A 12,766-nucleotide genomic window follows, 5' to 3' on the forward strand; every position below is an offset into this window, starting at 1 on the left:
AGGGTCAAAACTAGGTCATCTGCAAATGCTTTCAGTTTATATTGTTTCGCTCCGACCTGGATACCTTCCACCAACCGGTCTCCTCTGATCATATTCAAGAGCACTTCTAGGACCGATATAAATAACAAAGGGGATATAGGGCAACCTTGTCGTGTTCCTTTTTCAACTCTAAACTCTTCTGTCACCACATTGTTGACTATCAGTTTTGCCTTTTGCTCTGAATAAATTGCCTCTATCCCATTGTGAAACCCCCACCCCACTCCCATTCCTTCCAAATTTTTCTTCATAAACTTCCAGGAGATATTGTCAAAGGCCTTCTCCGCGTCTATAAATATCAAGACTGCTTTTGTATTAATGTTTGTTTGCGAGGTACTATTTCTGGGTTAGCGGAGTCTGTAACCTGAAGTGTCTGTAACCTGAAGCATCTGTAACCCAAGGTACCACTGTACACACCTCCTCTGCAATGTCATCTCTCTGTCATGAGGTGATACATGAACATTTTGGCATTTCTCCTCTAGAACTTGCACGCATACCACATGTGTTGCTTTCCAGTGGACAAGTGCCACCTCAGACTCCAAAATCCATGTTTGCTACCAAATGCTTAGTTCAGCTCTTAGATTTTAGTAAACTCTAATCCACGTCTTTTTTGTCCATTTGGAAGGACTCTTATTCATTGTCCTCCACTAGAAATGGTTACCAATTTTTTGCTCAAAACAAATAGACGTGCAAAGTTGTTGTTATAACTTGTCCAAATGATTTCTAAACAGTTTACAACTATAAAATAAATCCATAATTAAAATACCTAACATAAAAATTCCTTAATTAACATATACAATAAAACAATTAAAGATGTAATGATTAAAAGTTTAAGATATTTAAAATAAAATAAAATTGCAAAGCAAAGTCAACAAGTACTTTTCTCCTACCATATGAGGTTTTGCAAGAATGAGAGGAGATGCCTCCAGAGACTGATCTGAAATGGCTTTGTTAGTTTGAAGATGTTTAATAGTGGAAAACAGGTTTGGGGTGAAAGAAAATGAAATGCAGAAGGATTTTTAAAAAATCAAAGGCATACTGTTTAGAAGAATGCTGGTATAAAATGTTTTAACTTTGCAGGAGTTCCAGTAAACATTATGAAGGAATCACTTGGTGAAGAGCTTTTCAAAATATGCTATGAAGAAGATGAACATATCCTTGGAGTTGTCGGGGGATCCCTCAAAGACTTCTTGAACAGTTTCAGTACTCTTCTGAAGCAGAGTGCTCACTGCCACGAAGCAGAAAAGAAGGGTAGACTTGAAGAGATCTCAATACTGTGCTTGGAAAAGGACCCAGATTTCTTAAACGTGTACTATTTCTTTCCCAAGAAAACCACCAGCCTCATCCTGTCTGGCATTATCAAAGCAGCAGCTCACATTTTGTATGAAACAGAGGTTGAAGTGACAGTGAGGCCCCCTTGTTTCTGCAAAGATAGCGCTGAGTTTATTAACCAGCCATATTTGTTGTACTCTGTGCAAGTCAAAAGTGCAAAGCCATCTTTATCTCCCTGTAAACCTCAGTCTTCTCTTGTGATTCCTGCTTCTATGTTCTGCAAGACTTTCCCATTTCATTGCATGTTTGACAAGGATATGGCTATTCTGCAAGTTGGCAATGGTATAAGGAGACTGTTGAGCAGGAGAGAATTTCAAGCAAAGCCAAACTTTGACGAGTGGTTCGAAATCCTGGCCCCTAAAATAAACTCCACGTTTAGTGGGATCATGACAATGCTAAACATGCAGTTTACTATAAGAGTGAGACGAGGGGACAGCACTCTTAAAAGGTCAACAGGGGTAAGAACAGGTTTATCATATTTATATTTCTTATTTCTTCATCCCATCTCTAATTCAAGTGTACAAATGCAATAGTAGCTTTGGATGTATTGCACAAGGCAATGAATGATTTCTCCTCCCATTTGGGGGGGCTTTGACATCGGGAATTTTGAATTTGAAGTTTCTCCTCATGTAAGTTTCTTTTCATAGCAAAAGCCCAAGCATAAAAAATTCTTGCATTTATTTGTTAATGCTTCCATTCACAATGGAATGATTGTTTGAAGTAAGCTATTCTCCACTTGTTACATTTATTTTGGGGTCATTCCACTTTGGACTGCAGGTGAAGGGAATGCATGTTTTAACATTACCTCATGAGGAAAAGAACCTACTCATGGAAAACAAGGATGTCAGGGAGAAAGCTAGGTTAAAACTCCACCTTAAGATATATTTCAATAAGGAGGTTTTTTAAAAGCAATTAATCACAGGAGAGCATTTAAACGTATTGGCCCTTGCCAGCAAATCTGTAGGATAGCCTGTAAGCTGCATCCAGACCCTACTCTGAGTTTTCTAGCTCTTATTGACCCCTATTTGTGCATGTGAGGTGCCTCTCCTTACCAAATTACCCAGTGGGAACAATAGTTGTTAAGTTCCACCTAGTAGAGGGACAGCCCCTATTTATCTAAAGCTCTTCGGAGGTGTGAGATTTGTGATTTTATAATAATCATTGAGCTTCTAACCCAAAGCAGGTTGTCTGGAGAGAGTTTGGCTTAATAACTTGGCTATCACTGCATTAGTAAACTTCCATAATGCTCCAGAAGTCTCACATCACCTCATCTTTCTCTCATTGTTTCAGGTTATGGACCTTAAAGGACAGATGATCTACATCTTTGAGTCCAGTACCATCTTGTTCTTGGGATCCCCCTGTGTGGATAGACTAGAAGACTTTACAGGACGTGGCCTCTATCTTTCAGATATTCCAATTCATAATGCACTTAGGGATGTTGTTTTAATAGGAGAACAAGCCCGAGCTCAAGATGGACTGAAGAAAAGGCTAGGAAAACTGAAGGCTACTCTTGAGCAGGCACACCAAGCCCTTGAAGAGGAGAAAAAGAAGACAGTAGATCTTCTGTGCTCTATTTTCCCCGGAGAGGTTGCACAGCAGCTGTGGCAAGGACAAGTTGTACAGGCCAAGAAATTTAATAATGTGACAATGCTTTTTTCTGACATCGTAGGGTTCACTGCTATCTGTTCCCAGTGTTCACCTATGCAGGTTATCACAATGCTCAACGAGCTCTACACTCTCTTTGATTACCAGTGTGGAGAGCTGGATGTCTATAAGGTAGAGAATTTATTGCACCAATTTGTCCTCCTAGAGAGGGGAATCAAGCTTGTAAGGTTATTTGAGTGATATAATGCAACTTAGAGAGGATGCTGTTAATCTGGAATAAGTCATTTAACAAATTATATACCTCAAAATGCAATCCTTGGTGCATTTAGTGTGGAGTAAATCTTCTAGCTTCATTGGCACTATTTTTGAGTTAATGCCTCCAGGACTGATGATAGAACCTCATGGATGGTGGATGAAAGATAAATATTTTGACATTTTTGTCATAATGAAACACCACAGTAAACCAGATTTTACAGCTCAAAATCTGCTCCAGCAGCTGGCAAGTTGCATCATGCAATTAGCACATCAGAACTCAAGTTCATGTGAATCTCAAGTGGGTGGGTGCGTTTTGGAGGGGACAGAGTTATGGACAACCCTTCCAAGTGTGTTCTGTGTTTTCTTCATGTGATTTTACTTGTGTTCTAAGTTATTTATTTTAATGTTCAGGTAGAAACCATTGGAGATGCATACTGTGTGGCTGGAGGCTTACACAAGGAAAGTGAGACCCATGCTATTCAGATTGCATTGATGGCTTTGAAAATGATGGAGCTGTCCAATGAAGTGATGTCTCCACATGGAGAGCTCATCAAGGTTAGCATGTTATCTCAAATTCACTAAACTACTGATATTTTAAATACTAGCTGGTAGAAAAAAATGTTCCTTATTTTCATTTTTTAGTGAAGCATTACCTAAAATGCTTTTCTTTCACAATGATTTAATTTACCTCATGACTAGTGGTCTAAATTCATTTGTGCTTTTCTGTGCAGAATTGGGACCAAACCAGGTGTGATGTGAAAGATCCCTGATCAAACCACCTATATTTTAGAATTTGTTTCATAGTATTTGTATGATGGGAGGTGCTCTTTTGAGGGCTGGAGGTGGTTTTAACCCTTCGCTCATGCTGCTTTCCCACAAAAGTTTCTATTTGCCCTACAAATACTTGATTTGTGGTGTGACACCTTTGATACTGGCTTAGCTGATGTGTTGCCACTGGATGTTCAGTCGCTCAGAGTACAAAGCAGTTTGAAATCCAGATTCTGTGGAGAAAGAGAAAGTTCTGTTTGGCTAGAAGGAAACCATCACACAGGGTCAGACTGAGGACAAGGAAGAGTCCTAGGATGTGGGGAAGTTATGACATAAAGGTAAAGGGACCCCTGACCATTAGGTCCAGTCATGACCGACTCTGGGATTGCAGCACTCATCTCGCTTTATTGGCTGAGGGAGCCGGCATACAGCTTCCGGGTCATGTGGCCAGCATGACTAAGCTGCTTCTGGCAAACCAGAGCAGCGCATGGAAACACCGTTTACCTTCCCGCCAGAGCGGTACCTATTTATCTACTTGCACTTTGATGTGCTTTCGAACTGCTAGGTGGGCAGGAGCAGGGACCGAATAACAGGAGCTCACCCCGTCACGGGGATTCGAACCGCCGACCATCTGATCGGCAAGCCCTAGGCTCAGTGGTTTAACCCACAGCGCCACCCGTGTCCCAGTTATGACATAGATTGCCCCAAACCAAGGGGGCTGAAGAAAATGAAAAAAAAGCAGAGTAAGAAATGAACCAAGACAGGAAGTTGAAGGATAGGTGGCTTGGGAAAAGGGTAGGGGAGATGGAACTGAGAGAAGAAGAGGATAAGCAGCCTGAAGGAAATTATGGCTGGGGGACCACAGTGCTTAAAGTCACTGTTTAAAGTCAACTGCTTAAAACTATTGGCTTATTCTGTCCAAAAGGACTGGTAAGGTCAGGGGGCAGGGTTGCTAAAGAAAGCCAGTCCAAGGTGTGGAGTTCATAGGAGTTATTTCAACAGCTGTTTCTATGGCAGCATTATCACCTGGCAACTTTTAGAGAGTAATGAGAGCCCTAAAGGGGCCAAGGACTGAGTTTTAAATATCGATCTGAACAGCACACCACTTTCTTTGGCTGCAAGATTCTACAGAAAAGATAAATATGCCTTGGCAGGGGGAAAAAATTATGTTTGGAAGATTTATTTTCAGCCCAGGCAGCATGTGAACATGAATCACCAAGTGGACATTAATAAAAATCAGGAGAGCACTGCTGGTGTGCTAAGCTCATCTTGCAGTCACTGTTCTTGCCTTCCAGTACAGTTACCAATGGCCTTTCTCACAAAGACACTTTGTCTAGCCAGAATCTCAGGGCTATCTTTCTTCCCAGACTGCTAGAATCAATCTTCTTTTCCGCTTGAGCTTCCACTGGTGTCTCATCAGCCCTCACAGACCTGATCCTAGGCTGACATCCCCTCTACTTTTCTGTCTCTTCCTCTGTTTTATCTCCTTTTCCCAGCAGGGCAGTTTCCCACCCTGAGGCTGCATTCACAGTTTATTCCATGTCCTTGATGCTTTCCTAACGGTGAGATTTCAGACAACATAAGAGCCACTTCCAGAACTATAGTGGAATATAGTGAACTATAGTCGAATACAGCACATGTTCAGCATTCATGTCCATTTTATTTACAAATGGGTTTCTTCTAGAAGCAAATTACATTGAAGTGAGCACTAAACTTGTACTATATTCCACTATAGATCCACAGTGCAACCTAGCAGTACATGTCATAGATAGTGCTATTGGGAAATGTAGCCCTTAGACTCCACAGTCCTAGTCCCAAGAAAGGGACTAGTGTGTTATCTATCCCTAGCAGTTGGCATATGGGCTTAGCTCTTGGACCTTATCAGTAGAGTTTGTTTATACTTAATGTTTTTGACACACTTAATGATAGTTAACTCTTACAATATTTGACACTTGCTGTGTAATTGTATTCTATCTCAAAAGCTATCTCAAAAGCAAACTACTAATATCCTAAATTGAGTTTTCATTACTGTTAATCAGCATTCCTCTGGAAAGTCCCCTTGGTGCCCATAAAACCACGTTAATGTCACTATGGATAGCTCAGTTGGGAGAGTATGAGACTCTTAATCTCAGGATCGTGGGTTCGAGTGACACGTTGGGCAAAAGATTCCTGCATTGCAGGTGGTTGGAGCAGATGGTTCTCATGGTTCCAACTCTACAACTCTACAATTTTATTATTTATCCCTTGCTTTCTTGTGGCCTATAAGTATGAAGCATCTGCTAGTTTTAGGCATAGCATGAAGAAAAGCAGTCCGTGCCTCATGAGATATTGTACCTTGCAACTTAGCAAATCCTAAATTGGTTGTGGTTTCACTATAATATGGGAGGCACTTGGCTTTGCCAGTTCTCTAAAATTCCAAAGGCACTGACCCCTCCAATTCCTGGGTAACACCTGCCTTCTGTTTTCTGGGCTTGATCACTTCACTAGCAGGTGGATGGATCCTAGTTGAGAGAAACATTTACATATTTATCTGTTGATTCCAGGCTGCTAGGAACTGGAAAACACGTATGCATCGCAGAGTATTTTGTTTGATTATATTAGTAAAAGTTTGAACTGTGATTTGAATATGCTTCCATCAGTCAATGCAGGCGTTTTCTTGATCCTTTGGGCTTGTGTAAAGATATTTCAAGTGATTGCCAACACCAGCCTGTAAATTAGGAGACTATTCCTTGAACAGTAATGGTATTCTGACTGTAGCTTTGTACATAATTTCTGCTATGCAATATGCCCTTGTTTATGAACAAACTGCAAAGAGAAGACAGTGTGCATGTAACTCTTGAGAGGTGTTTGTTTTTGCGGATACAATATAAATAACTAATTTTTCTAGCTGTAAACAAGCAGCATGCTGCAAAGTATTTTGTTGGACATGGAAGAATAGATTGGCTGCATAGTATTAATCATTTAAATGTAATTGTAGGATACAGAACAGGATTGTAAGTCATGGTAAGTGCTTGATTTGAGGGGAAGCCAAGATGACAGAACTGTTGAAATAGTCTTCAGATTTGAGAAACACGATCTCCCACAAGTTCCTAAGCTAGAGCTTAAAGGACTCATTTCTCAGAAAATTGTCCACAAAACACCAGCTCCATTTGTCCCAACAAGGTTTGCTGGAAAAGAACAAAACCAAAACTAACGTTCTGCATCAACCGTTCCTGTTGGACTGCACTCAGACATTTCTGCACAAACATGCTTTGTTTAGGCTAATGGTTATGCAGAGTAAGCATCAAAAGAAGTTTTCTGTTGTTACCATCTGACTAAAGGTAAAGGTAAAGGTACCCCTGCCCATACGGGCCAGTCTTGACAGACTCTGGGGTTGTGCGCTCATCTCACTCTAGAGGCCGGGAGCCAGCGCTGTCCGCAGACACTTCCGGGTCACGTGGCCAGCATGACGAAGCTGCTCTGGCGAGCCAGAGCCGCACACGGAAACGCCGTTTACCTTCCCGCTGGTAAGCGGTCCCTATTTGTCTACTTGCACCCGGAGGTGCTTTCGAACTGCTAGGTTGGCAGGCGCTGGGACCGAGCAGCGGGAGCGCACCCCGCCGCAGGGATTCGAACCGCCGACCTTTCGATCGGCAAGTCCTAGGCGCTGAGGCTTTAACCCACAGCGCCACCTGCGTCCCATCTGACTACTGCTCTTCAAATTGCACTGCTCATATTCCGGTCATAATCCACCATGATTGCAAGCAAGCTAATAAAACCTACTGCATCTTTGATAGTTTGATTTTTGTCACGTGTAACAATCAAACAATATTATATATCTTCTTTTGTTTTCAAAAGATGCGCATAGGTCTGCATTCCGGCTCAGTCTTTGCTGGTGTCGTCGGTGTTAAAATGCCACGGTATTGCCTATTTGGAAACAACGTAACACTTGCCAACAAGTTTGAGTCTTGCAGCGTTCCTAGGAAAATAAATGTCAGCCCAACAACCTATAGGTACAGCAGTTTACTATGCAAAGTTCTTATACTATGCAAGTGGTGGCTTGTTAATCACTTTCACATTTGTCTGCAGCTTTTCCCCCTTTGCAAAGTACCGCATTGCATTCTATGACATGGTTCTATTGAATTAGCAGAACTGTGGGGTGGGGGGAGAGGTTGGAAGAGACTGTTTTGCTCTTGTTGTGGGGTGTTTTGCTCTTGTTTTGCTCTTGTTGTGGTGTGGGGGGAGAGGTTGGAAGAGACTCTTTTGCTCTTCTTCTTGCTGATTTTGTGCTTGTTGGCTTTGTGCAATGTTCAGCAAGAGAACCACTGTCAGGAATGGATAAACCTGAATGTTATGGAAGGTTGAATAAAATGATCAAACAGTGATGTATTTCAATTTGGTATTGTATGCTTTTTGCCTTTTCCTTTTAAATTGTAAGTCACTTTGAGACAAATTTTTTTCCTGTAACCAAAAAGCAAAACAATAACAAATAATAGAGTCTTATTACCTATTATTTACTGCATTTCTTAACAATTGTATGATTTGCAGTACAATAAAAACTTACATAAAACCATTCCAGATACAAGAATAGTTAAACAATTGCACATACGTAAACCTAGCACATTTGAAAAGCTAAGCAGGGTCAGTTATAATTTCAAATTGGATGGGGGACCATGTGGTTGGGATTCCTGCATTGCAGGGGGTTGGACCAGATGACCCTCTTTTGGTCCCTTCCAATTCTATTATTCTATGAAAAACATTGTTTTAAAAAAGCGTATACAACAATTAAAAACAAGCCAGTAAAAACTTGTTCGGATGGGAAGCCTATATGACCTAGCAATTTGTGTTGATGGCAGATACAGCACACCATCGTGCATAGAAAATTAGGGATCGCAGCACAATCTGATCCATAACGAAGTGAAGTAAGAAGTTCTGTCACTTGCATTTATACCACCAATGCAGTAGTTTAATACATGCATAAAGCTTTGCTGTGCAGAATTCATTTGTCCTGGGGCTTTCATTCTCTTCAATATCAGAGACAGATATATGCATATATTAGAAACATGAGAAGAAATTCTCTAGATCTTTGCATTGCAGTGGTTAGTTCAATGTGAAACTGCCACCCTCCCATGCAAAGAAGCAACAAATATGAATTTGTTTTGATAATATTGTTCACCATTATTTAAAGGTTACATATATATTATATTTAACCGCATTTCAATTTTTCTTGCAGGTTACTAAAAGATTATCCAGGATTTGTATTTACTCCTCGTTCAAGGCAGGAACTTCCTCCCAACTTTCCAAGTGATATTCCCGGGATCTGTTACTTTCTTGATGCTTACCTTCAAGGAACAAATTCAAAGCCCTGGTTTCAAAAGAAAGATGCTGAAGATGGAAAAGCAAATTTCTTGGGGACACCAACAGGAGTAGACTAAGCTGTGCTTTCTTGCATTTCCAGGATGAGTTCTGTATGAACTGAACATTCAAAAAAAGGAAACATGACAGCACTTTAGCTTGTTAACACCTGAAAGCCAGTATTAAAATTACCAAAAAAGGGATATTCCATACTACTTTTAATTTTTATTTTATGTAAAAATATATTAAGTCAGTGGCAGTTTGGAAGGGTGAGAAGCAGGAGCGGCCCATATTAGTGACACCTCGTGTAACAATGAAAGGGGAAAAGCCCAGGCACCTAATATTTCTTTTCCTCTTGCAAACAGCTGCTTTACCAAGGTGAGTCTGATAAGGGCTCCCTACTTCCCTAGAGTATGCGCTTGACACTTCTCTCCACTTCCCAGTCTTTAGGAATCACTTCTGGAGGGACAGCATTCAAAACAAGCAGAACTGAGCTGCTTGCTATATGAACAGCATAACATGTAGCACTGCTCTTTCTTGAAATATACAGTGGACCCTTGAGTTGCGAACGTGATCTGTGTGGGAGGCACGTTCGCAACCCACAGCGCTGCCTCTGCACATGTGCAAAGCACTATTTAGTGCTTTTGTGCATGCACGAGTGCCGAAACCCGAAAGTAACCTGTTCTGGTACTTCCGGGTTCGGTGCGGTGCGCAACCCGAAATTGCGTAACCTGAAGCGTCTGTAACCTGTACCACTGTATTCGGGTTACATAGAGTTGCTTAACCAAGTTGTACCAACTAGTGGTGGGTGGGGAGGTGTTGCTCACCAGGCTTCTCAACACCCAAGTGCCACTGCTGGCACCAAGAAGGATGGGGGAATGGCAAAGTAGGCAGGGAGTGTGGTGCATGCCTAGAAGAACCAATTCAATGCTTCCATCTGCACCACACCAAGCTCTCTACCACCTCATCTCTTTCTTGGTAACTAGCAGTGATGCTTGGCATTGGAAAGCCAGGTGAGCAATGCCACATTGGCCACTGCTAGTTTTAAACATGACCATGGAATACATGGCAAAGAGAATGCCTACCTAGGTGCAAGTGGAATTGGTGTCTAGCCTCTCATCCTCATTCTGCATAGGGGGCTTCACAGATGCTACAGTACCACTTAAGGAGTAGCCTGGAATGACACTACAGGCCACCATTCATTTGATGGGGAGAAGTCTGTTTGGTTCATGAGCGGAGGAAGCGAAAACATGTTCAATCTCAGTTACTGCACACTGCAAGCCATGCAGTGTACCTTTTCTTAGTTTCCATTTACAGCCCATTATTACTATAGTAGTATTTTTAAATGTATAGCAGAAACAAAGTTGACATTCAAGTAGCCCCATTACAGTATTTTAAATGAATCTGAACTATTCCTAATCTTAATTCTTCCAGCACCATACCTCAATGTGCTTTTTGTTATGTGGTGGATATTCACACGGTAGCTCAGAATGCATTTGTAGTGCACGGCCTTCACGTTGCATGCATACAGAATGTGCTACAGATCTGGACCTAGGCCCCATGTGTACACTGTGATACTTTATGCATTCTCACTGACACCAAAAATGGCTTGGCTGGATTTTTTTTTCTGCGTTTGCATCCTTCAGTCCTGGCAATTAACAAAGAGAGTAAAATTCTTGTCAGGATGGTAAAATACTGACCAATTCTGAAACTAAGCTAGGAGGAATTTTTCCTTTTAGAAACCCTTTTTCTGCCACACTTTGGGTCCAAGCAAGTCTATGTAGTAAGATCTCCTTCCTCTGTCCTCCTCTCCCCACATCTCAGACTTGAAAATGTTCCTCTTCATTTATACAACTCCCTGAAATTATTCTTGACATACCTGTCTGGAAATGGAATTTCTTTTTTCTCAAACTTACTGCTCTGACTTGTCTACTTCCTACAGTTTCCTATTTCTTATCTCATGTGATATAAGAAGTATGTGTCATCGTGAATATGTGTCATCAAAAGAATTAGGAAAGAGAGGGTGCCTAACATGATGGCACAACCTCAATTTTTGATTAAGAGTTTCATGATCTTTTACCAGCTGACAAACGTAAAACCTGGCCAAAGTGTCCTAAAATATGGGACATCCTTTTTCACTGCATTGCTGCATCATTTTAAGTAAAGCTCTGTTCAGTATTAACCATTTCCTGAAAGGCACAGGTTAATCAGATATTAAAAGGCCAAGCATTTCACTTAGACTGAATCCTATGCACACATACCTGCAAGTCCCTTTGAAGTTAATGGGACTTAATTTTGAGTAGGCCTACATTTGATTGCTCTTGCATATATCAGCTGTTTTCAGTGCTAGTATACAGATAGGTCACTTACTGCTTCCTGAACTTCTTTCACTGTCAATAAATTATACCAATGTGTGTGTATATGTGTGTGTGATTATAATCAAATGCTAAAACCTCTGTAATCAAACTTATAAATCTGATTTCAAGGGGAACAAATCTCCCTTGTTATGTATTATAGCAATAAATGTTTTCTTTTCGTTGCTATTTAAGTTTATATTAAAGTGTAAAGTAAACTATTCCACAGTATCAACCATTTCTAAACAGATTGCATTGCATTCATTACAGAAGTGTAAGATGTGTGCGTGTGTGTATATGTGTGTGTGTGTGTGTGTGTGTGTGTGTGTATGGATGGTGTACTCATGTTTTGATATATGAGGACTTCAATAAAAGGAAAAACACTTGAATAATGTACAGAACATTTTTTCCTATATGCATAAAAATGTAAGGCTGTCATCACGCTGTCATCACAGTCATGCCAACTCCAGCATAATGACAGGTAGCCTATCCAAGTTGTTTAATGGAAGAGGGGGGGGGGGTTCACAATGCAATTTGGCAAACTACTCTGTGAAGTCCCCACCCCCGTTCAGTGTAGCTGGAGTGAGGTTTAACAAGGGCACTTCAAAAAACCGCTGTCTGAAGTGCATCTCATTTCAAAAGGGTTGGGGGTTGGAGTAAGCTGTAAGGGGAGGGTAGGTTAAGCTGTGGAGGGATAGGTAAGGGAATGGGTGAGGTAGTGGAGCTGGCCAAGTTTGAGGGAAGGGTGGTGGTGGCAAAAGGGTTGGATGGCTTAGGTTGAGTGAAGTGAACAGGGGCAGTAGCTCCTAACTGCATAATAAATGTACAAAGAAACCTGCCAGTCTTGTCCTAGTAAAGGTCAGTAAGGTTGAATCATAAGACAGCAAGATCATGTAATTCAAGTTCAACCTTCTCCTTCAACTCTTTATGGATCCTGCCCAACACTTATGGAGCAGAATAGTGCTAAATTCCAGGGCTCTGGCACAGTCTGCATGAGGAAAGGTTTTCCATGTCAGGTCATGGCATATCCGTGCTAGACTCCAGTGAGAGTGATCCGATATGGGTACAGATTGTAAATTATA

At 41.2% G+C, this 12,766-nt stretch overlaps 2 protein-coding genes across 2 annotated transcripts in view; both read left to right on the top strand.

The window, feature by feature from the left end:
- The window catches only part of LOC307224011 (uncharacterized protein), a 396,785-nt gene extending 395,731 nt beyond the window's left edge, over positions 1-1,054 (top strand). Inside the window, exon 21 of the transcript XR_013842368.1 lies at positions 438-1,054. The gene's annotated coding sequence lies outside the window, so the exon portion shown is untranslated. The remainder of the gene's footprint in view (positions 1-437) is intronic.
- The window catches only part of GUCY1A1 (guanylate cyclase 1 soluble subunit alpha 1), a 37,971-nt gene extending 26,064 nt beyond the window's left edge, over positions 1-11,907 (top strand). Inside the window, exons 5-9 of the mRNA XM_079990450.1 lie at positions 1,117-1,826; positions 2,659-3,144; positions 3,640-3,783; positions 7,834-7,988; positions 9,209-11,907. Of these exons, the coding sequence (XP_079846576.1) occupies positions 1,117-1,826; positions 2,659-3,144; positions 3,640-3,783; positions 7,834-7,988; positions 9,209-9,410 (1,697 nt within the window). The 3' untranslated portion in view covers positions 9,411-11,907. The remainder of the gene's footprint in view (positions 1-1,116; positions 1,827-2,658; positions 3,145-3,639; positions 3,784-7,833; positions 7,989-9,208) is intronic.
- The last annotated feature ends 859 nt before the right edge of the window (positions 11,908-12,766 follow it).

Source organism: Podarcis cretensis, assembly GCF_951804945.1.
Source record: "Podarcis cretensis genome assembly, chromosome: 9".
Lineage (NCBI taxonomy): Eukaryota > Metazoa > Chordata > Lepidosauria > Squamata > Lacertidae > Podarcis > Podarcis cretensis.